Consider the following 25,569-nt stretch of genomic DNA (forward strand, 5'->3'; position numbering starts at 1 on the left):
ATAGCACAGCCGCAGAGTGTGTGTGTGTGTGTGTGTGTGTGTGTTTGAAACACACCAGAGAAAGCTCTTGGTACAGACAAAGTGAGGAGAGGTTTCTGGCCTAATCCTGGCTGGTAAGAGAAGGGATAACTCTTCCTCTCAGTAATCTCAAGAAGAAATTGGGAGACTCGATGCCAGAAATGAAAGGGGGGAAAATCAAGAGACACTGCTGCATGCTATGCATAAAGCATAATGTGTGGTTTGGCCCAAAATGTCTATGTGAAGAGCTTGAGAATCAATTCACATACTAGTTTCCTGTGGACGGGGTTGATTTTATTTTTTGTATGGAACCCAAACCGACTTGGCTGAGGCTTGTGTTTCTTTATAGGACTGTCAACACACACCAGTGAAAACCAACTTGCTATTGTTAACACAATAACTTGTGGCAGTTGCAAGACCTCCAAATTAAGAGCCCCCAATCTTGGCATCAGGGACACGGGTGGCGCTGTGGATTAAACCAGTGTTTTTCAACCTTTTTTGGGCAAAGGCACACTTGTTTCATGAAAAAAATCACGAGGCACACCACCATTAGAAAATGTTTAATATATTTTTCTTTAATGGCAAACAAAAACGTTCTCTGCTCAGCAGGGATCGATCCGCTGATCCCCGCTCTCCGTCTCCGCACTGTGTGCGGAGAGGGAGATGTCAGAGCACCGCTGCTCTCTATGGGGAATCAGATGAGAGCGGACCGCCTGTCCGCTCTCATCCGATCCCATCCGATCTGATCCCCACCCAGGACAGATGGAAAATAGGGTGGACACAGTCCGGTGCCTGCCTAGTGGGCGAAAATTTGACTTTTTTAAAAAAAAAATCTTTCGAATTTTTCAATTTTTCCCACGGCACACCAGGCAACATCTCTCGGCACACTAGTGTGCCACAGAACAGTGGTTGAAAAACACTGGATTAAACCACAGAGCCTAGGACTTGCCAATCAGAAGTTCGGCGGTTCAAATCCCCGTGACGGGGGTGAGCTCCTGTTGCTCGGTCCCAGCTCCTGCCAACCTAGCAGTTCGAAAGCACGTCAAAGTGCAAGTAGATAAATAGGTACTGCTCCAGCAGGAAGGTAAACGGTGTTTCCGTGCGCTGCTCTGGTTCGCCAGAAGCGGCTTAGTCGTGCTGGCCACATGACCCAGAAGCTGTACGCCGGCTCCCTCGGCCAATAAAGCGAGATGAGCGCTGCAACCCCAGAGTCGGTCACGACTGGACCTAATGGTCAGGGGTCCCTTCACCTTTAATCTTGGCATCAGTGGCGAAGTGACTTCAACTATTGTTATGTAGGCTTGTGGTTTACCAGTGGCCTATAAGTTTTACTATCCTATTGACAAAAACGAGGAAACTCTGTCATGATGTAATCATTTACCTGAGCCAGCTCCTGGGCTTTTTTGAGTGCTTCTGTTTTTCTTGAGTCCAGGTGTTCTTGGGATTCAGATAACAGTTGTCTCAGCTAAAACACACAGAGACACAATTGCAGTACCTTAGTACAGGCATAGGCAAACTCGGCCCTCCAGATGTTTTGAGACTACAGTTCCCATCATCCCTGTCCACTGGTCCTGTTAGCTAGGGATGATGGGAGTTGTAGTTCCAAAATATCTGGAGGGCCAAGTTTGCCTATGCCTGCCTTAGTATATAAACAGAGTTTATTTGAAGATGAAGAGCCGTAACCTTCTGTGACCATATAACTAAGGATGGGGTCACTGCTTGTCTGTGTTCTTTCCGTGCTCATGGTTTTGACCATGCAGGTTCAGTTTGTGCTGAACCTTAATTCTGTTTTGTATTGATGTAAACCTCTAGAATGTATTTTGTATAGCTAACTATTTAGCTCTATCCCCAGTATATCTTATCTTATAGATATGGCTAGTGGCTCATGCAAATAAAGTTTCTATCTGCCTAGTCGGGCTCAGCACAGAGCAGGCGTCTCAACAGTGAACTCAGCTCTGCCACTGAGCTGAAAAATGCAGAAAATGTTGAGCTGCAGCTCAAAAATGTGACTGATGTTGACTCTAATGCAAATCACCTGCCCTCAGTTATGTTGCAGAAATACAGCAAGGCATAGAGCTCGACTCTTTTCTATGTTTAGTATTAATATAATTACTTAGGCTTTTAAAAAAACAAAAACGTATCAGTGGTTAACCGAAGCAGGAGCTCAATACAGGAGGCAGTCTGATGCAAACAAAGCTCAGTCGCATAAAATTCCATGCCTAAATCCATTAACAACAGATTTCTCCTGCATTCAGTGTGATACTTTATAGTATCCATCAGGGTTAAACTTAATGGTTTATTTCTTTTAAACAACAACAATTTTTAATTAACTATTTTCTTGTATTTCTGAGGATTTCCTGACAGCAGAAGGTGCTTTCTATTTGAGCAGCTAGTTCTTCACACTATGCTTCAAACCCTCCCTCTTCCTTGTTCTTGGTTTTCCCAGAACAACCTAAGAATATTATTATTATTATTATTATTATTATTATTATTATTATTATTATTTATACCCCGCCCTCCCCTGCCAAGGCCAGGCTCAGGGCAGCTAACAAGCAATAATAAAAATAAGTTGAATGAATACAACTTAAAAACTAAATTAAAATACAACTTTGAAATATTGAAACATTAAAATATTAAAATGTAGCCTCATCGCAGGAGGAGAAAGGAAAAGAAAAAAGAAAGAGGGGGAGGGAATCAAATTGACTCCAAGCCAAAGGCCAGGCGGAACAACTCTGTCTTACAGGCCCTGCGGAAAGAAATCTGATCTCATGAGGCAGAGCGTTCCACCAGGCTGGAGCCAGGGTTGAAAAGGCCCTGGCTCTGGTTGAGGCTAATCTGACTTCCTTAGGGCCCAGGACCACTAGGGTGTTGCTATTTATGGACCTTAAGGTCCTCCGTGGGGCATACCGGGAGAGGCGGTCCTGTAGGTACGAGGGTCCTAGGCCGTGAAGGGCTTTAAAGGTCAAAAGCAGCACCTTAAATCTGACCCTGTACTCCACCGGGAGCCAGTGCAGCTGGTAAAGCACTGGGTGAATATGCTCCCATGGCAGGGACCCCGTGAGGAGCCTCGCTGCAGCATTTTGCACCCGCTGGAGTTTCAGGGACAGCTTCAAGGGCAGCCCCGTGTAGAGCGAATTACAGTAGTCAAGCCTGGAGGTGACCGTCGCATGGATCACTGTGGCCAGGTCGGGGCGGGAAAGGTAAGGGACCAATAAGAGCCTGCATCATGTTCTCACAGTGGCCAAAACCTGTGGGAAACCAGAGAGCAGGATCCAAGCGAAGGAACCCTCTTGTGGTTTCCAGCAACTGGTATTTGGAACTGTAGAGGCAGAGCACAGCCACCGTAGCCCAGTAGCCTTCAATAATCTTATGCCCATCAATTTGTCCAATTCTATTTTAAAGCCATTGGGGTTGGTGGCCAACACTGCTTATTGTGGGACCAAGTTCCATAGTTTAACTGCGTGAAGAAGCACTTTTTTCATCTGTCATGACTCTCCCAACATTCAGCTTCAGTGGAAATTCAAGTGTTATGAAAGAGGACAAACACAACTTTTTGTGTTAATATTTGAGATCTATAACTTGACTTCTCTTTTTTTTTATAAAAAATTTATTTATATCCCGCCCTTCCCAGCCGAAGCTGGGCTCAGGGCGGCTAACAAGAATAAAATAATACAACATTCTAAAATGATTTCATTATAAAATTAATTCAAATCAAATTGATGGCAACCATTGGGCTAGAGTTCTGTGAAGATTGCCGAGGGAGGGAGTCAGGCTGTGCCTTGGCCAAAGGCCTGATGGAACAGCTCTGTCTTGCAGGCCCTGCGGAAAGATGTCAAATCCCGCAGGGCCCTAGTCTCTTGTGACAGAGCGTTCCACCAGATCGGAGCCACAGCCGAAAAAGTCCTGGCTCTAGTTGAGGCCAGCCTAACCTCTCTGCGGCCTGGGACCTTCAAGATGTTTTTGTTTGAAGACCGTAAGTTCCTCCGTGGGACATACCAGGAGAGGCGGTCCCATAGGTACGAGGGCCCTAGGCCGTATAGGGCTTTGAAGGTTAAAACCAGCACCTTGAACCTGATCTTGTACTCCACCGGGAGCCAGTGCAGCTGGTATAGAACCGGGTGAATGTGATCTCACAGCGAGGACCCCATAAGGAGTCTCGCTGCGGCATTCTGCACCCGCTGGAGTTTCTGGGTCAGTCTCAAGGGCAGCCCCACGTAGAGTGAGTTACAATAATCCAGTCTGGAGGTGACCGTCGCGTGGATCACAGTGGCTAGGTCAGGGCGAGAGAGGTAAGGAGCCAACCGCTTAGCTTGGCGGAGATGAAAAAAGGCCGCCTTTGTTATAGCTACAATCTGCGCCTCCACGGAAAGGGAGGTGTCAAAGATTACACCCAAACTCTTTACGGATGATGCTGGCACTAATTGCGCCCCCGCAAGAGATGGGAGTTGCCCCCCCCAATCCCATATCGTCCTGCCCAGCCAAAGGACCTCTGTCTTCGAAGGATTTAACTTCAACCGGCTCCCACGTAACCATCCAGCCACAGCTTCCAAACATCTGGTCAGTGTGTCTGGGGCCGAGTCAGGATAGCCATCCATCAACAGATAGAGTTGGGTGTCATCAGCATACTGATGGCAGCCCAGCCCAAAACTCCAGACAAGCTGGGCGAGGGGGCACATAAAGATGTTGAAAAGCATCGGGGAGAGTATCGCACCCTGGGGCACTCCACACACCAAGGAGTGGCGCGATGACAATTCCCCCCCAAGCGCCACCCTCTGTCCCCGACCAGAGAGAAACGAGCGCAGCCATTGAAGGACTGTGCCCTGGATCCCCACGTCGGCATGGGGATTTCATTTTTAAGCCATCAATGCAACTTAAAATCAAAGTAAAAGTTAATAAAGGTTCTATTCACCCAGTGGGATTGCATTCAAAGAAATGTTTTAACAACCAGGGGTCTAGATTATTAAATGGCAAGTCCCTTTTACTATTCCCACCCCCACTGAACCTGTGAACACTTTCTGCTGAATCACAGAATAGTCCTCTGTAACTAAAAAGAATGCATATTCCTTTACCACGAGCTTGAAAAGGTGCATCGACTTTTCTTCGCGGACACCACATGATTATTTCCTTAACTTTTTCTGCCACCAATTCTCCAAATCATCAGTACACTTTCCCTAAGAACTCAAATGTCTCACAAACACTTACATGCTCAACTTCTTTCATGTAATTCTGACGTTCGGAGTTGGCTGTTGCCAAGTGATTTTCCAGCTGTGCTTCCAAAAGAGAGGTGTATTCTTTCAGCTGTTAAAAAAGTGGGGGCAGGGAGAACAACAGGAAGCTATTAAGCTCACATTTCCCCCTTATACCAGAAAGTTTGCATTGGAATCATATTTATACATTCCTGGACACCACAAGAAATCCTCCCTCCTCTTAAGGAAAGGGTTTTGGGATTACACATCCCAGTCATGTTTTGGGCTTGCTCTGCGTTAGCCAAGTTCATGTCCCACAGTCTAAAGGAAAGTGGTAAAATGCCCCATTTTCAAATTTTTCATATTCTTTCCTTCTGGAGTCTTGGAATGGTTCCATACCTTGTCTGTATTCTGAAGTTCCATCTTTAACTTCTCCACATCATCTTCAAGAGATTTCATTTGGTCCTGGGACTAAATGAAGCATTTCCCACACCCAAGGGACCAGAAATTAGAGCATTAGTGTATAGCATTTACCGTTAATATTTTCACTTGAGATATATCTTGGCACAAATATGCCATCTAGAGTTCTGCTTACATGCCTTGTGCTCAAGGAAAACAAGGCAAAACATCTAAGGGCTATCGGCTGAAAGTGAAGTTGCAGGTAGAGAATTTCCAGCTGTGTATTATCATCATCATCATCATCATCACCATCATCATCAATTAATTAAATTATATACTGTCCTTCACCCATAGATCTCAGGCAGTTCTTCCTTAACACATAACTGAAAAAGCTACATACGTTCACCTCCGTTATCTAAACCGCCTGAGGGGAAGTGCCTAATTTTTGGACATGGAATAATATCGTTGGCAGAGGGGTGAACCAATGAAATATTTCACCATCACCTCTGTGCTGCACAGTGGAAAGTGCTCATACTGGTCACAAGGAGAAAGTGGTTTCGGTAACAACTCTAAAGCATGCACGCGAATACACACACTCTCCTTCGGCAAATACCTTCTGAAGTGCTTCTTCAGATGCAATCAGCTTCGCTTTCCACACCTGCTCCTCCTCCTCCACGCTCTTCTGCAAGTCTTTAAGCATCCTTTCCTAGTTTTGAGAAACAAAGCATGAAAACACAACTGAGAATAGAAAGGACTTTACATTTGAAGTTCATTCTCCTCATTAGATGAGTTGGTACTCTTGCCACTAGCTCTGCAAATCTTGAGCAAGAGACTGCTCAGTTCCAGAACTTGGAAAAACTAACAACTTAAGAACTGTTAAACACAGAATAATTAACCACATCCGTTGTCCGAGAAAACTATCCCTGAACTCCTTTCTTCCCAGTTGTTTCTGCTGTTTTCAGAGTCATAGTCTGGGAAAGACTCCCGGGGCTGGAGCGTGGGGCAAGACAGGTGGAAAAGCCATTGCCTGCAGAAAATCTCTCTCCCCTCAGTTCTTCCTCTGGAGCATAACAGGTCTCTTATAGAGTAGAATGTCCAAAAGTGGCATCTATCCCAGTGTTAAGTTGTGGGTGAACATATCAGACGACACAGCGATTCTTCAAACAGCTCTTGTTTATTCACAGGCCAGAACAGAACTGAAGTGAAGGGTTCAGCCAGCCTGCTTATATAGAGCTCCACTACAACGCAACAGTAACCACTTTCTGTAACTATCCACGTCACTTTCGATCCCTTATTTGCATATGTGGACCTGAACTATCTACAGTATCCTCCTGCTGGCCCAGGGTGAGAACTTCAGTACATAACACCTAGGACAAGCAAAGCACAGAAACAATGGCCCCTACGGGAAAACAACTTTTCTGAGCAGTACCCAGTCAACTGGAAATATGTCTATCTGGTATAATCAATTTCACTTACTGTCTCTGCAAGAATGGTCCTATACTGATCACATTCTGCTTGCAGTGCACTCATTGCCTCATTTGCTTCTCTTAACGGAAGTGTCATCTCCTAAAAACACATTTCAGAGACAAGTTTTTAGAGGAAACTGCGCTGAGTAGATTCAATATCAGAGTTGAAAGCAGCCAAAAAGTCCATCAACCCCAAATCTAAAAATGCCACAAAATTCAGCATGCCAAAATCAGAGCGGGTATGATATACTACACAAATGCATTTATATAATAATTTCAGAGAATACACAAATAAATACCGAAAGGCAAAACTACTTGCTAGAGTTGGCCAATATGGCAACTAATTCATCCCATCCATGCAAGGATTTCCCCTTCTGCAATGGGACCTTCCTCCCCTTTAATCTGCCTGTACATGCTGCAAATCTCCTCAAATCTGCTCCATAGGGTTGAGGAAAACCCGTAGAACCAACTGGGGGGGGGGTGCATGTGGGCAGGACAGAGGGGAATGTTGTACAAACAGAAATCCGTGTGCTGAAATAATGTTCACTTAGAGCTATACTGGCTACAACTCATCGTGATCGCTGGTGGTCTTCTCCAGCTTGAGGAAAGGTGAGAAACCCTCCCACACCCAGGACTCAAAATCCTCCCCTGGTGCCATTTTAAATCGGCTTGAACCACTCTACATCTGGGGAAAATAAAATGTAGATTTAGATGCTGTTTGTTTTCTCCTCTAGACTGTGATTTAGGATTTGCCATCCTCTTTTAAGCAAAATATGAGTGCGGGTGGCGCTGTGATCAGAAGGTCGGCGGTTCGAATCCCCGCTACGGGGTGAGCTCCCGTTGTTCAGTCCCTGCTCCTGCCAACCTAGCAGTTCGAAAGCATGTCAAAGTGCAAGTAGATAAATAGGTACAGCTCTGGCGGGAAGGTAAACGGCGTTTCCATGCGCTGCTCTGGTTTGCCAGAAGCGGCTTAGTCATGCTGGCCACATGACCCAGAAGCTGTACACCGGCTCCCTTGGCCAATAAAGTGAGATGAACGCTGCAACCCCAGAGTCGTCCGCAACTGGACCTAATGGTCAGGGGTCCCTTTACCTTTACCTTTAAGCAAAATATGTGTCTATGCAACATGTTACATTAAGGAGATTCAAGGCTTTCAAACTGTTGTGCGCACACTAAGGTGGGGAAGAGGAGCATATGGCAGGAGGAAGCTTCCAGGGCTTTGGAAGATATTTTGACTAAGAGCTGCAGGAGGGTTGAGCCCAAATATTTTATTTAACATTGGGCTAAAGATATTGGTCATAATATACAGTTAGAAGAATGGGAGAAATTATGGAGAGAGGGAATAAATTTTACTGCCTGCAGTGCTTTAAAGGAAAATATAATGAAAATGATGTACAGATGGTATATAACACCAGTGACATTAGCTAATATGTATGAAACGAATAGGGATGCGGGTGGTGCTCTGGGTAAAACCTCAGCGCCTAGGGCTTGCCGATCGCATGGTCAGCGGTTCAAATCCCCGCGGCGGGGTGAACTCCCGTCTTTCGGTCCCAGCTCCTGCCCACCTAGCAGTTCGAAAGCACCCCTAAGTGCAAGTAGATAAATAGGGACCGCTTTATAGCAGGAAGGTAAACGGCGTTTCTGTGTGCTGCGCTGGTGCTGGCTCGCCAGAGCAGCTTCGTCACGCTGGCCACGTGACCTGGAAGTGTCTTCGGACAGAGCTGCCCCCCGGCCTCTTAAGTGAGATGAGCGCACAACCCTAGAGTCGGACATGACTGGCCCGTACGGGCAGGGGTACCTTTACCTTATGAAACGAATAATAAATGTTGGAACTGTAAGGAAAAAGAAGGTACTTTTTACCATATGTGGTGGGAATGTAAGAAAGTGAAGGACTTCTGGGAAATGATTTATAATAAGATTTTTAAAATGTTGAAATATACATTTGTAAAAAAACCCCAGAAGCCCTTTTACTTGGTATTGTACGTACAGAGATTCATAAGTGTGATAAAAATTGTTTTTATATGCGACAACTACAGCAAGGATGCTGTTAGCCTAACGATGAAAGCAGGAAGAATTACCAACAAAAGAAGAGTGGCAGATGAAATTGATGGATTATGCCGAGTTGGCGAAATTAACTGGGAAAATTCGGAACCAGCAAGACCAGACTTTCCTGAAGGACTGGAAGAAATTCATGATATATTTGAAAGACAATTGTAATCAATTGACATCGCTTGTAGGGTTACAATAAGTTTTGTAAGGAGAACTATATGAATGATTGCAAAAGAGGACTAAGAAAGAGTTTATTTAGGATTTGGATTTTATAGCAATAATTATAATACTAAAATGCAAAATTAGAAAGGAAGTTAGAAAACCATCAGTTGAGGTTGATGGAAGTCCGAGGCTGTGATAGCCAAGGGTTTGTTATGCTGTTTAAAATGGGATGTTATGTTTGGAAAACGTGTAAAAAACAATAAAAATTATATATATATAATTTCACCTGGAGTACTGTGTCCAGTTCTGGGCACCACAGTTCAAGAAGGACACTGACAAACTGGAACGTGTCCAGAGGAGGGCAACCAAAATGGTCAAAGGCCTGGAAACGATGCCTTATGAGAAACGGCTAAGGGAGCTGGAGAAGAGGAGGTTAAGGGGTGATATGATAGCCATGTTCAAATATATAAAAGGATGTCACATAGAGGAGGGAGAAAGGTTGTTTTCTGCTGCTCCAGAGAAGCGGACACGGAGCAATGGTTCCAAACTACAAGAAAGAAGATTCCACCTAAACATTAGGAAGAACTTCCTGACAGTAAGAGCTGTTCGACAGTGGAATTTGCTGCCAAGGAGTGTGGTGGAGTCTCCTTCTTTGGAGGTCTTTAAGCAGAGGCTTGACAACCATATGTCAGGAGTGCTCTGATGGTGTTTCCTGCTTGGCAGGGGGTTGGACTCGATGGCCCTTGTGGTCTCTTCCAACTCTAGGATTCTATGATTCTATGAAATGTTTTATTTAACACCAAGTTTTTAGCCTCAAACATGGGTATCTGTCACTAGACAAATGACCAAACTACACAATATGTTACAATGTGTGTGATCGTATCCAATGTGTCTGGTTTGTGTGATTTTCTGTTTGTTTGTGAAAGACCGTTCGACCTCCAAAATGTCCGAAAATCGAATTGCGGCTTCTGATTGGCTGCAGGAAGGTCCTGTAGCCAATCAGAAGCTGTGGAAGCGCCGTCGGACGTTCCGTTTCCAAAAGAACGTTTGCAAACCAGAACAATCACTTCCGGGTTTGCGGCGTCCAGGAGCCAAAATGTCTGAGTTCCAGGGTGTTCAGGATCCAAGGTATGATTGTAGTAGCCACAGACAGGCCCAGTTGGGGTTCATGGGCTTACTACCATTCTCTCCCTCTGCACGGCATTCCCAATAAAAATTGCCTCCCTTCCATAGGAGGGACGTTGCTATTGCTGCCCGTTCAGCTGCTATTCAACAAAGAAAACCTCCGCCGCTATTGTGCGGCTCAATGCCAAGTTCTCCAAATGAGGCCTTATTAGTATTGTCCACCCGCGATATTTGTTACTGTGTTGTATAACACTTTTCATGTGAGGGTATTTGCAGATTATACCTACAGGTTCTGTTCTTGCACCCTGCGACTGAAGCGTTTCCAAAGCCTTTTCTTTAAATTGTTGCAACCATTCAGCATACGCCTGAGAAGGAAACAAATAATAATAATAATAATTTATTACTTATACCCCACCCATCTGGCTGGGCCTCCCCAGCCACTCTGGGCTTATGAAGTGAATAAACATTGCAACGTATTGTATTCCTTTCCAGCTCATACTTTCAACAGTCTGTAAGAGCTTGTACATGTCTAAATCACTCTGTCTCAATTTCTTCTTCCTTACCTTCTCTTAATCTCCCCTTATGGATCCCTTTTTAACGTTGTCTGCTGCCTTCAAACACTCCTTCTCTCCTCAACCAGCTTAAGACTTTAACATCCCAGTCCAATCAAAACCAGTTACCCAGCAGCCGAAAGCACAGAAACCATCTGTCCTGGGTTTGGGATACCATTTTTTAATTTATTTATTTACACCATTTATAAATCCCTGAATATATTTTTAAAATATCTCTAAGGGATGTACAGTGGTTCCTCACCACTTTCTTGTGGGGAATGATTTTAACCAACAAAACTTTCCTTTCAGGATCACATTTGCTAATAAGACTTAAAGGAGCTTCACACAAAGGGCTTCCCACTGGACTTGGGTCCTTAGCATAAACTGTGTTGCTAGTATACCGTATTTTTTGCTCTATAAGACTCACTTTTTCCCTCCTAAAAAGTAAGGGGAAATGTGTGTGCGTCTTATGGAGCGAATGCAGGCTGCGCAGCTATCCCAGAAGCCAGAACAGCAAGAGGGATTGCTGCTTTCACTGCGCAGCGATCCCTCTTGCTGTTCTGGCTTCTGAGATTCAGAATATTTTTTTTTCTTGTTTTCCTCCTCCAAAAACTATGTGTGTCTTGTGGTCTGGTGCGTCTTATAGAGCGAAAAATACGGTAGTTTGCATTAAAAGATGTGCCAGTACGACTCCATTTGCTCACAGCCATTAGGTAGCTCACTGTCTTAATTCCGCTTTCCTATGTAAGTGATGCCCATTCATGGATCACTGGCCTTGTCGTGGCTGTGCTGGGCCTGGGGGTAACCTGAGTAATGCGGTCCAGGTCTGGTCCCAAATCCAAGGGTTGTGCAAGGAGTCAGTCCAACAGGGCCAAGGCAGAACACAAGGCAGGAAACCAGGCAGGGTCAGGCACAGGGTCTCAGGCAGATTCTAGCAAACAGCAACATTGCTCCCACAACCTGCAGCGGGGTCCAACAGCCTTTTACCTCTGTCAGGGTAACGGCGGGTCCTGATCCCCCAGTGACCCACCTCCCTGTCTCGCCCGAAGGCGAGCACTCCTCATGCGAGTACTCAGGGCTCTCCTTCTCTCAGACCTTAGTCTCTGCAGCTCGGGAGATGTCGGTGGGTTACTAGACCCAGAGGCCGCCTCAGCCTCTCCTGACCCAACTGGTAGTGGAGCAGCTGTAAGTGATGGCCCAGCTGGAGGCAACGAGGTAATCCCCACATCGGGAGCCAGGGTAGGCTCAGGCCCCTGACTCGGCCCAGCTGGTGCTTGTTGCAGGGGAACCTGTGCAGAGTGGGACTCTTCAGAATCAGACACCAGACCTGGTCCAGATGCTGCCTGAGGCAAAGGATCCGGTGCGGACTGAGACTCCTCTGGTTCTGAGTCCAAGTCTGAGTTCCAGGCCATCACAGTGGTGAAGGGGCTTGAAGAAGTCCAAGAAGCTATGAGCTTCTTCTTCTTCTTCTTCTCCTTCTTCTTCTTCTTCGGCGATTACCCGTAGCCGAGTAAGATTGTCTTCCATAAACACGGTTTTAACAATGAGTCCGTAAGTGAATGTGGAGGCCTATTCTGGATCCACACGTCCTTCCACAGTGGGGACATTGGTTTCCGGGTGGGAGTTGATCACGGTGTGGATTTGCCAAGTGTGCCTTCGTCTTAGCACGTTTCTCCCTTGCGTCCTGAGTTCGAGTGTCTTCAAAGCCCATGACACCTTTGGTAAAAGCTGTTCTCCAACTGGAGCGCTCACAGGCCAGTGGTTCCCAGTTGTCAGTGTTTATACTACATATTTTTAGATTTGCCTTGAGACAGTCTTTAAATCTCTTTTGTTGACCACTAGTTATGCTGTGCAGGGCCACCCAAGACAGACAAGTCATAGCCGAGAGTTTAGACTAAATGTGACCCACCTGGAGAAGGAACTGGCAAACCACTCCAGTATTTTGCCAAGAAAACTCCATGGACATAAAAAAGGAGAAGCTTTGAGAAGAAAGGGAGTTTCCAAGGCATGCTCCGGTTCATGGGGTCATGGAGAATTGAACACGACTAAGATGACTAAGCAACAACAAAGTGAGTGATGAAGCTGTCCATTGAACCATAGTGCCCCTGGAATGGCAGCAACTCTTCAAGCCCCACTGCCAGAGACATTTGTTGCTGGAAGTGCAGAGGACTGCACCCAGAAACATGTGTGTATAGCATTCTTTCACTGTGCATCTTTCCCTTTAGTTTTTTAAAAAATGTTATTTCCATTTGAAACTGCCTGAATCACCATGCATTTTAGGTTTGGAGAGCATGAAGCAACAATTGCTGCTTACCTGCTGATCATCTAACTGGATCTGTGGGAAAAGGGACAAGAGAACCTTCATTGTTTGTCCCTGAATTATTCCAAGCTGTTGCTCCAATGCTTCCTGGAAGAACAAAGAAGGACTTTCAAAAACTGAAAACGACCTTACACCTTTCTCTTGATTAACAGGAATCTTAAGACATCTTTGAGTATCTCTTGAGCTGAGGTGTGTCAGTCTAAGAGCCTGTCTGTTAAAGATATAAGTTTAATATGTATAAAATGTAATATTTATATGCATTGAAGTTTGAAACAACTTAGGTAAAAGTTTGCATTTGCAAAGCAGGGAAGTCTGCACTAGGCAAGATGTTTCACTCTGGCAAATGCGGCAGAAAAGGTTAAGAGTTTTCTGTTTCAGTCTTTGGGTTAAATGATGACTCATTCCAGAACCTCAAGCTGCAGATCTCTCAAAGCAGGAAGGTAAAACCTGAGAAGCTCAGCTTCTTTGTCAGCAATGGAGCCAGCAGTTTATTAAACAGTATTAAGGACTAAAAAGAAGACAGGACCACATTGCTAACTTGTTAAACAGCAATGTGTTCCTTTGTATTTTTGTAATATTTCTTTGTAACTATTTTAAGACTGTTTTCAGTAAAGCTTTGAAACTCATTCTTGTGATGGAGAGCAAATTCTTTTCTACTCTACAGGGATCAGGGATTCCGTCGCAGCAACTCTAACACTGTCCACAATCAAATGTAGACCTAAAGAGTGAATGTGGCAGGCATGTATGCCAAACAGGTTCATTCACCAGGGAGACAGGACTGGCTGTGCTTCTCTGTTGAAAGCCCACTCTGTTGCCAGAGAGCATAGGCTTGCCTCCAATTTGTCCCCACATCCCAAGTTTTGTTTCTCCATATTCTTTCTTAAGTCAACAAAAAACAACAGGCTACCCAAGACATATGTGTTTATAGGACCAGTGGCCACCATCTTCTGATATGAAAAAGGGGCCACTGAGGGATTACTTATGCCCTTGTGTTACCAGCTACTCCTAAAACAGAAGAATGCAGACCCTCAGCCACCTCAAGATGGTTGGTCTGAAAACCACCTTGCTTTAGGGATGATTTTAATGTTTAATGCTGTATTGTGTTTTTAATGTTTGGTTGGGAGCCGCCCAGAGTGGCTGGGGAAACCCAGCCAGATGGGCGGGATATAAATAATAAGTCATCATCATCATCATCATCATTTTCTTGTCTAGCCTGGAAGGGTATTAAGAGCAACACACATGGAGTGTGCTTTGTCTAGTTAGAAAAGGAAAGTTCTTCATATATCCAGGTCATGCTCTTTTCTTTCCTGTCTAGGAAACAATTTTGAATAGTAGGTTTTGATCACTGGCTGATCAAAGCCTTCCCTAGTCTTTAATGAGGTGTTTCACAGGAAAGTCTTATGGGAGAGCCAGCGACCCTGGGCCCTTTTCCAAAGCAACAGGCATAAGGGTGGGAAGGGGAGACCTCCCCTCCTGCAACTCAGGTTCCCACTCTTTTCCTCGTTCCCTCCTTTTCCTCCTCCTGCACCAGAGCCTGCCAAACCTAGTTCAATTCTGGTGAAGGTGTGTGGCTCATATATAATGATGTTACTGTATGGTACAAAATACTGCAGAGTTTACAGCAAGGGTCCCCAAACTAAGGCCCGCGGGCTGGATAAGGCACGAGGGACTCGTTTATCCGGCTTGCGGCAACCTCCGCCGCCCACTCTTACCGGCATTGCACGGCTGCCCACTTCCGGGTAGGAGGAGCACCGGAAATAGCTGGTGCACATGCGCAAGCACTATTTGCGCATGCGCAAGCATTATTTGCACATGCACAAGCGTTATTTCCAGTGCACATCCAGGTCGGAGGAGGCCCGTGCACATGCGCACAAGCTATTTCTGGTGCTCCTCTGACCCGGAAGTGCGCCGGAAATAGCGTGTGCGCACGTGCATGGGCACGCATATGGGCACACACTTCCCTGCCCTCCAGCTCGCCACACAATCGGCGCTGGAGACACCGGCCCAAGGCACAGTAAGTTTGCTGACCCCTGATTTACAGGAAAGCTAACCTTTGCCTTAGTTGAAAACAGCAGCTTTTCTTCGCATGCCTTTTCCACAGAAGCCAGGGCTTCCCTGGCTTCTAAATTCTTCTCTTGCAGCTCCTGTTGGAAACAAATACCAAAAACAAACCATTTATTTGTAGGAAGGCTGCCACAAAACTTTATGGACAGCAATTCAACCATCCCCGTTAGGAAACTCAAGTTCGTTTTCAAAACTGCCGAAATCTTTAATGTGATTTATGTTGCTGCAACTTCAATCAAATACAGTCATACCTCAGGTTATAGCCGCTTCAGGTTGCGTTTTTTTCAGGTTACGGACCGCCGAAACCTGGAAGTACTGGAATGGGTTACTTCCGGGTTTCAGCAGTCGCGCATGCGCAGAAGCGCTGAATCGCAAATGGAGGACAGCTCTCATAAAACCAGCCCAAAGTCCTCATTATGTTAGGGAAATAATACAGTCGGCTTAACTCACATTGTTTTTTATTTTCAGCTGGTCAACTGTATTTTTCAGTTCAGCAACTTCATTCTCTAAGGTGGTGACCTGTGTGGATATGCCTTGGAATCTAAAGCAGAAAAAAGATTTACAAATTAATTATCTGTAATATTCCACAATATACAGTTTCACACACGCACACTTATTTATTATTTTGAAGATACAGTGGTACCTCCAGTTGCGAACGGGATCCGTTCTGGAGGTTCGGCTGAATCCCGAGGAATTCGCAACCAGAGGGCCGTTCAAAATGACGTCACGTGCATGCGCGGAAGTGGCGAATCGTGACCCACGGACGCGGGTTGCATTCACTTCAGGATGCGAACGAGGCTCTGGAACGGTTCCTGTTCGCATCCTGAGGTACCACTGTACCAATAATTTAGGGACTTTCACCACTAAAACTAAGCCAAGTTTTACTGCCTGGGCAACTTTCTTCTGGCTGCTTGTATGGAAAAGCCCATGAACCATTGAAGAAATTGTAAGAAAACAATTTTTCAACTTGTCAGATAAGTGGTCTTTTCGTATGCTGGGGGAAGAGGGAAGTTTTGGAATTCACAAGGACATATTTTGAAGGACCAACAGCTTATATTTCCATGCGTTACTTTGCTGCATATTTTGTGATTTTAAATCTCTGCTGGGGTTCTCTCACCAAAGAGTACACACCCCAAACCTGGATCTTGGCATCCAGGGAATTCTCCTTTTTATACTGATATTTTCCCCTCGAACTAACACTGCTGTCAAGCCAGGCATCCCACACATCCCATTTTTGCATCTGATTTTTCATACCTAAATGTAACATTCAGCTCTCATCTCCGTTCTTCATCCTGTCAAGTACATTTCTAATCCTGTTTCTGTCTAAGGTATTATCTCCTCCTCCTAGATTGGTGTCATCTGCAAATCTGATGATCATTCCCTTCATGCAATTGTGTGTGTGTGTGTGTGTGTGTGTGTGTGTGTTTTAAGATGTTAGCAACACTGCACTCAGGACAGATCACTGCAGCACTCTACTTATCATGCCTGTGCAGGTTGATGAGGAGACATTAATTAGCATTATTTGGATATACTACACCAACCAGTTAGAAATCCACCCAGAACTAACATCACTTATTAGCCCACATTTTCCCAGCCTGTCAAAAAGAACATTGTGAGGGAGCTTGTTGAAATCCTTGCTGAAATAAAGATATATTACAGGGACAGAATCCTCCTTATCTGCCGCACTAGTAGCTCTATAAACACTGCTTTTTTTCTGGGGGGGCACGCAGGGGTACGCATACCCCTAAACATTTTGTGAATCTACGTTTGGCCTCATTGAGGGGCACTATTTCAATATGAGTAGGAAAATGAGAGTACCCCTAAACATTTTTTTTAGAAAAAAAAGCACTGTCTATAAATAAGAGATATACCGTAATAGTCTTGCATGCTATTTTTAATCACAGTGTTCTTTTCTAAAAGCTCACAGACCAACTATTTAATGATCAGTGTCAAAAACACAGTATTCCCCAGCCTTACCTTAACTGCACTTGGCTGGCTTCTGTTTGGTTTGCTTCCTGAATATACAGGGGGAGAAGGAAATGAAATTACATTACTGTCTTCAAAGCAGTCCTTGTATCTAAAAACATGGTAAGTAATAATGCCATGCTGCTTTAGTAGTGTGCCATAAAGAGAGGGAACCCCAGAAAAAGAAGGAAAATTATTGGAAGCAGAAGCTAGCAGGGAAGGAGATTGCAAGACTCTGACCTGAACATCTTTGTTTTTCTCCGCTTCTCTCATTTGTCCTGCCTCTAGGAGGGCTTCGGCCGATTGAATCCTCTCTGCAAGCTCTGCATTCTTGGAAGTGGCTTCTGACAACTTCATCTGTAAACTGTTTAGTTCTTCTGCCTTTGTCTTCACCATCATTTCAGAGTGCAGCAGTTTAGACTGAAGTTCTGTTAAAGGTGGATAAAACGCTGGTGGTCATAAACATGCAATTTAAGCTGCACCCATCATTCCTCTTGCTTACACCACAGAGATGCATCTTTCGGAGTCAATCTACCCAGGCCGTCCTCCTCAGGGCCCAAGCACAGATCAGAACACAGATGTGTGAATTAAGCAATGGGTCCTTGGCTTATGAGGTAGTCCCAGGGCAGCCACTGCTCAGAGCAGCTAATATACTTGTAAACTGCTTAGAAGGCATCTTGGTATATGAGCACTATATAAGCTAACAAACTTATATAGTTTATTATATAAATAATAAACCACAGAGCCTAGGGCTTGCTGATCAGAAGGTCGGCAGTTCAAATCCCTGTGACGGGGTGAGCTCCCGTTGCTCAGTCCCTGCTCCTGCCAACCTAGCAGTTCGAAAGCACGTCAAAGTGCAAGTAGATAAATAGGTACCACTCCGGTGGGAAGGTAAACGGTGTTTCTGTGCACTGCTCTGGTTCGCCAGAAGTGGCTTAGTCATGCTGGCCACATGACCCGGAAAAACTGTCTGCAGACAAATGTCGGCTCCCTCGGCCAGTAAAGTGAGATGAGGGCCGCAACCCCAGAGTCATCCATGACTGGACTTAACAGTCAGGGGTCCATGGGGTCACGAAGAGTCGGACACGACTAAACGACTAAACAACAACAACAACAACAATCATGTCTCTCCCTTATGTGACTTTTCTTTTCAAAACTGAAAGCTCCCAACCGTTACTTACTGGGGAGTTGTTTCAGTCCCTGGATCATTTTGGTTCCCCTTTTCTGAACCATGTCCAGGCATCTCATCTTCTTTTTGAGGTGCAGATACTGGTGGATTGCAACTCCCATCACCCCCAGGCAGAGTGGCCAAGAATCGGGGAGGATGAGAGTCGCAACCCAACAACATCTGGAGGGCCACAGGTTACCCACCTACCTGTGGATGTTGAACATGATGGAGGAAAAGTTGTTGCTGTTGTTTATAAGAACTGTATAGCATAAATGTCATAAAGCCAAGGAACAGTCCTTAGCACCAACATCTGGAATCTGCTTGCCAGATAGAGCTGGAGCCACCAGAGGATGGTGCCAAGCTGTTTTTGTCCCAATTCAAGCTAGAAGTCAACTGAAATGGATGTTAAAAATCAGGATTACGTTATCAGAGCCTGGAACTGGGCAACCACCATTCACAGAAGCACCATGACCCCAAACAAATTTACTATAGTGGATGCTTGGGTTGTGAACATGATCCATGCTGGAGGCACGTCTGCAACCTGCAGCGTCCGCAACCCACAGCTCCACGTCTGCACATGCACGGGTTGCGATTCTGCGCATGCGCGAGCGTCGAAACCCAGAAGTAACCCATTCCGGTACTTCCAGGTTTTGGCGTGTCTTTATCCCGAAAACGCGCGACCTGAAGCATCTGAAACCCGAGGTATGACTGTACTAGCTAATAGTTGGGGGTCATTATAGTGGGGGGGGACTTATTTTAGAGGGGTGTGTGCCAGACGGAGAATTTTGTGACATCCTCCCTACAATGCGATCTCACCAGCAAGACTGGACTGCTGCTCTTTTGCCTTTCCCAGCTCTTTCTGCAAGCTCTGATAGCTGGCTTGGGATTTGCAGAGTTCTTCGCCCATCTCTTCCAAGCTTTTCTGCAGTGGTGCCTCCTTTTCTTTTTGGGATATCTGCATGAAGGAGGTGGGATAAAAATTAAGACGGGAGACAAAAGCAGGCTTATAAACATAGGGTGACTTTCTGAAAGCCACGTGGCTTCTAGCATGTCGTTCCAGGGCACTGTGCCGAAGAAGAAGAAGAAGAGGAGGAGGAGGAGGAGGAGTTTGGATTAGATATCCCGCTTTATCACTACCCTAAGGAGTCTCAAAGCGGCTAACATTCTCCTTTCCCTTCCTCCCCCACAACAAACACTCTGTGAGGTGAGTGGGGCTGAGAGACTTCAGAGAAGTGTGACTGGCCCAAGGTCACCCAGCAGCTGCATGTGGAGGAGCGGAGACGCGAACCCGGTTCACCAGATTACGAGTCTACCGCTCTTAACCACTACACCACGCTGGCTCTCCCTAAGAGGTACAGTGAGGCAGTTGCGTCGGGGCAGCAGATCCAGCCTCCATGGAGTACCCTCCTCACTGCCTCCTGCACCTTTTGGCTGCCTCCTCATCCACTGCACAACCAAAGCCCACCACCCACTGCCAGAGGAGGAGGCAAGGGTGTTTTCCATTTTGCCTTCGGTGGCAAAACATCCTGGGATGGCCCTGATTATTGCCATGACAATTCCTGTCCTGTACTTCCCAAAACATGCATACAGATCAAGATGAGCAGGTGACAGCAAAGGTTGCCAAGTTTTTAGCTGGGGCAATTAGAATAACATCCACTGTTTGACTATTGATTCAAAACCCTAAAATGTATTTTATATAATCGACTTTTTATTTCTATGCTTTGTATATCGTATTGCCGTCTTATTGCTATGGTCAATGGATGACGCAAATAAAGATTCATTCATTCAAGCATGCATACGGTCATGAAGACAGCTTCACAGATGACTCCATGGATATCACTGCTATTCAGGAACTTTGTCACACATGAAGCACACATATTTATTTGTCACGGGTACCAGAAAGCAACAATTGCTGCAGCTTTCCAGTGCGGCTACATTCAGGAAAGCTGGTATAAATAAATGAATTTGGGTCCAACGTGGTTTCCTTAGAGTAGTTCATGAGCTTATTCCATTTTATCACCCTGAGACATGGAGGGGTGGGGTTGTTGTAATGGCAGAACAGTGAACAGCAGTTCCTGGACGGATCATACATCCCCCGGTCTACTTGTCTCCAAAGCCCATTGTGCTTTCAGTTTGTTGCCCACTGGGCATAAGAGCTGACACAAAGTATGTCAAATTCTGGGATTAGAGGGATACGACAGTCTGTTTATCCCCCAATGTGCCACGCTTCCAGAACCCTAAACAGATCTTCTGAAAAAGCAATGGAAGACCCCATCCACTGATTTCCTGAATGGGAAGGTACCTTAGATCAGGCATAGGCAAACCCCAGCCCTCCAGATGTTTGGGACTACAATTCCCATCATCCCTAGCTAACAGGACCAGTGATCAGGGATGATGGGAATTGCAGTCCCAAACATCTGGAGGGCCAGAGTTTGCCTATGCCTGCTTTAGATGCTGTGCCAAAAGGGCCAGATCTTATGAGACCCTTTATAATGGCCCCAGATGCATCTGAATTAGATAAGAGACAGTTTCATATCAGTCTTAAGAGGAATATGCAGTATTATGTATAAATGGAAAACTATTTCCTACAGAACGTAATTCCTATGCATTTTGTGATTTTTCTGTTGTGAAACACCTTGAGATCTACGGATGAAGGATGGTATACTAACTAACTAACTAACCAACCAACCAACCAACCAACCAACCAACCAACCAACTCACTCACTCACTCACTCACTCACTCATTCTTTCATTCCTCCAATGTGGGGAAAAGGCTTTGTCTATGAAACAGACCATTTGAACCCAAATGATTATCTGTTGAGTAACACATTTTCCTTAATTACAGACTGTGCATTGGTCAAACAGCTGCATATGACAAGTCCATAAAACATCAGGGTGCATAGATGAATAACAGCCCTGCAACCATGTGAATTGAATGGTAACATACACGGCAGGGGGCAGGGGCCACCCTATTGATTTCCTGCCCCATGGATATCTGAAGGGCCTTTACAGTGGGACGCAAATCTGCCATGACTAGGAACAGAACCCAAATCTTTCAACATCTAGCAATCTTTTCACCGTTAAGCACAGAATTATTGGTGCCTGTCTGTTACTGACCTGGAGCTGACGGATTTGCTCTTCAGAGGCAGCAACCTTCGTCTCCAAGACCTTTTTCTGTTCTTCCACCTGCTGTAATGTGCCCAACTTTTCAGTCAACTCCTTGCCTAGTCTGCTACACTCCTGACGCAGTTTGGCCAGTTCAGCATTTTGTCTGAATTGCAAAAGTTGAAACAGTAAGGTGTGAATCAAGCTTGCTTCAAAACAATTCCGATTTTAAAGAACGGTAAAATCTGCCCATATGCAACATTTGAAAAATGGAAATGTATCAGCATCTTGTTTCCTCACCATCCATATTTTCCTAGCAATATAGGTCACTTTTTTTTATCTTGCCACCAGCATATATAAGGGACAGGAACATGAAATAATGGAAATGGTTACGGGCAAATGTTCCACCTAAATTGTTATCTGCTGATTTGAAGGAGAACTATTATAATATTCTTTGAGAATGATACTCTACATAAGTTAAATTTAATACTGTATACAGATTAGGGCATGAGGCAGTTATTTAAAACAGATTTTATGCATAGTTGGAAGGAATGCCCTCAAATGCAATTCTGGAATTCAATATCTGTGGTTATTTGGGAAATGCTATATACCTTTCATGCCCAAGATTGTTATATTTGGTTATTTTAAAACAGTCATCTTAAAAAATGACCCAGAGGTGCCAACTAAATTGATCGCTGCTGCAAAATCAGTGATAGCAAGAGGCTGGAAATAGAGAACAACCTCTACCTTTTTGGAGTGGGTTGGGGAAAACATTGTCTATCATGACAATGATCAACTGTTCTGGATGTTGCCTACTAAGTGAATATTCTCAGAACAGAATTCACACAATAAAGAAATTATTCAGTGTTAGCACCTACCGTATTTTTCGCCCTATAGGGCGCACCGGCCCATAGGGCGCACCTAGGTTTTTTTGGGGGGGGGGAATAAAGAAAAAAAAAAATTTCCCCCCCAGGTGCGGGGCTGGGGCGAGGGAAGCCCGAGCTTCCCCCGACCCCAGCCCCCAGAACAGGCTGCTATCCGCAAGCCTTGGGAGCCCGGCGGGAACTCCCGTGGGCTCCCCAGGCTTGCGGATAGCTTCCTGAAGCCTGGAGAGCGAGAGGGGTCGGTGCGCACCGACCCCTCTTGCTCTCCAGGCTTCAGCGAAAGCCTGCATTCGCCCCATAGGACGCATACACATTTCCCCTTCATTTTTGGAGGGGGAAAAGTGTGTCCTACAGGGCAAAAAATACGGTAACTAACTCAAATACTTCACACTGAAGCCACACCTATTGTCTGCACAGCCCACTGCTATAAAATTCTTTCCTCTTACATTACATTTTCACATTAACTAAAATGCTGTTCATCTTACTTGCTTTCAGTTTGGCTTGTGGCCTGGTTTAAAGCATCTCTGAGAATGGAATTTTCTTGCTGCAAGCGAGCAAGTTGGGTGTTAGGGCCGTTCTCCAATTGTTCTTGTAGAGTTCGAATCTGGAAATCAATGAAGAAGAACATAAGAACAGCTCCCTGCTATCATTCACATCTAGATGCAGCAGCTCAGGGTTCAGCATGGAAAGCATATAGCTTGACCATGAAGATTCTAGGCCTCTCTTTTGACTCTACACTGCTTTTTCTCTTTTGTTTTTTAACTGAGAGTCAACCGGCATGTCAACCACTATGTAGACTAGAAGCCCAGCTCATGGGCCAGATGTCTTCACAGCCTAATGCAGCCCTCTGAGTCCCTTCCCAGCCAGCAGGGAGCAGCTGAGAAGGAAAAGGGCTTTGGTGCTGCTCCAAGTGTGCAATTGTAGCTCCTTCCTCTGCCACACAAAGGGAACATGTCTCCGCAGAGAAGCATACTTGGTTTCTGTTGCAAATACATGCAATTTTTATATGCCGTTGCATTCTGAAGCGTGAGGCTTTGAATAGCTCTAAGGCAGGGTTTAGGAATGCAGGTGGCACTGTGGGTTAAACCACAGAGCCTAGGACTTGCCGATCAGAAGGTCGGCGTTTCGAATCCCCGTGATGGGGTGAGCTCCCGTTGCTCGGTCCCTGCTCCTGCCAACCTAGCAATTCAAAAACACGTCAAAGTGCAAGTAGATAAATAGGTACCACTCCGGTGGGAAGGTAAACGGCGTTTCCATGCGCTGCTCTAGTTCGCCAGAAGTGGCTTAGTCATGCTGGCCACATGACCCGGAAGCTGTATGCCGGCTCCCTCGGCCAATAAAGCGAGATGAGCGCCACAACCCCAGAATCGTTTGCAACTGGACCTAAACAGTTTGAGGTCCCTTTACCTTTACCTTTAAGGCAGGATTTGCAATTCTGATGGGTACTGATTATTTGCAATCCTCTGATAGCATTACAGAGTTCTTTTCACCCTTTGAATTATCGGAATAGATTAAAGGAGAGGTTTTTAAACCAATTTTGTTTTTAAAAGTCTATGGAGAAACCGGAAGGTGAAACTTTTAAGAATTAACTATATGCCTCAGTTTCCATGGGAAACAGCTTTTGGGTGGGGATTTTGTGGGTGTGCTTTGCCTCTGCCGAATCGCGGAATGCAATCACAGACAGTTTTCCACCATGTAATGCGGCCTCCCATCTGAAAAGCTTCCCTACCCTTGGTGTAGACTGAATATATTTGAGCTAAAAAGAAAGGGGCCAAATCTAGTGTATGAGAAAGTAGCTATGAATGCTTCGTCACACAGCCAGTTGTTTATTTGTGCTTTGGATGAAGAAGATCCAAACAGGACAGAGCTCTAATATTGCTCTTCACATTCTTCCACTAGAAAAAGAATTCTAAAGGAACATTATTACATGTGTTGAATAATATTAAGTCACTTATCCCACCTTTCCTTGCAACTGTTGGGTCTCAGTCTCACGATCCTGGTAACTGGCCTGCATACGGGCTTGTAGAGCAGTCATCTCCTGCTCACGTGTCTGCAGTTGCTCCTTCAGCTTATTCTCAACACTTAAGGCTTTTGCCTTCTCGGCTGTGAGTTCCTTCAAGAGAAGACATTTATAATGAGGTCTGCATAAAATGTGGAGTCAAGGTCTTCAACATACAGCATAGGACAAACTCAAGACAGTGCTGATCCTTGGGATTACTCAGTACTACAGTAGGCCTCAGTTTAACCAAAACACAGATTTAAACCTGCATTAATAACCCATTTGCTTTTGGATGCCAGCAGCATGCCATTCTGAATTATGATTTCTTAGGATATGACACACAAACTATACAAACTCACACATCATAGTCACTGTTTCTTTATGACAGGTAAGCGCAGCAGTGGCCATGTGGTGGCAGCGCCAACCCTTCCAGCTGCCTAGAGCCTCTGCTGTGAGAGGTGGGGTTTGTGGAAGAGACCCAAGGGTCGAAGAGAGCCATCTTCGGTCCCCGGCCTGAGATTCTCCACCCCTCATAGCAGAGAACACAGCTCACACCTTGAACTTTAAGTGGGTTCATTTGCACTTTGCAGCTACCTGATGATATAACCACTAAAAAGTGTTGAGGTCTCCTAGTTATAGGGTTGACCTGGAATGAAGTTACGCATCCACTTCAAACTGTGGGTAGCTTCACAGATTAGATTGAAGCAACACAAGATGACTCCCACAAATCACTTTAGTATCTAAAGGCCTGGTCTGCAAAAAGGTGTTAGTGGAGGGTCACTTAGAAAGGGTTGGTGGTGTCAGGTAAAGCCCCTGAGGTGGAAAGTGTCTTTTTCAATATAAGCAATGTAATATTTGATAACACTCTGTCAGAAAAGGCATTGACATCGCTGAATGACAAACTTTTCAGTCTAATTTTGAGCATTTTCAAATGGTATTCGTAATATTCACTTGAGCCCTGGGACTATTCTAAATATGCTAAACAGAATATCAGACCACAGCTTTTCAGAAGGAGAAAATGATTGATTACATTCTGCAATACGTTTCTTTGTATGTTGTACCAGGTCACCCAGTAAGCACCCCTTGTATGGACTGAAGCAGGAAGCCC

The 25,569-nt window shown here is 45.2% G+C and overlaps 1 protein-coding gene across 2 annotated transcripts in view; it reads right to left on the bottom strand.

The window, feature by feature from the left end:
• The window catches only part of RRBP1 (ribosome binding protein 1), a 35,617-nt gene that overhangs the window by 1,803 nt on the left and 8,245 nt on the right, over positions 1-25,569 (bottom strand). For both annotated transcript variants that reach the window (XM_083748399.1, XM_083748400.1), the window contains exons 5-19: positions 24,423-24,575; positions 22,948-23,066; positions 21,591-21,744; positions 19,290-19,428; positions 17,546-17,733; positions 17,318-17,355; positions 15,791-15,881; positions 15,328-15,420; positions 13,271-13,363; positions 10,693-10,770; positions 7,080-7,169; positions 6,217-6,309; positions 5,604-5,675; positions 5,221-5,316; positions 1,400-1,483 (exon numbers count right to left, since the gene is read on the bottom strand). In XM_083748399.1, the coding sequence (XP_083604525.1) occupies positions 1,400-1,483; positions 5,221-5,316; positions 5,604-5,675; positions 6,217-6,309; positions 7,080-7,169; positions 10,693-10,770; positions 13,271-13,363; positions 15,328-15,420; positions 15,791-15,881; positions 17,318-17,355; positions 17,546-17,733; positions 19,290-19,428; positions 21,591-21,744; positions 22,948-23,066; positions 24,423-24,575 (1,581 nt within the window). The remainder of the gene's footprint in view (positions 1-1,399; positions 1,484-5,220; positions 5,317-5,603; positions 5,676-6,216; positions 6,310-7,079; positions 7,170-10,692; positions 10,771-13,270; positions 13,364-15,327; positions 15,421-15,790; positions 15,882-17,317; positions 17,356-17,545; positions 17,734-19,289; positions 19,429-21,590; positions 21,745-22,947; positions 23,067-24,422; positions 24,576-25,569) is intronic.

The sequence above is a fragment of the Podarcis gaigeae genome (assembly GCF_964106915.1).
Source record: "Podarcis gaigeae genome assembly, chromosome: 7".
Taxonomy (NCBI): domain Eukaryota; kingdom Metazoa; phylum Chordata; class Lepidosauria; order Squamata; family Lacertidae; genus Podarcis; species Podarcis gaigeae.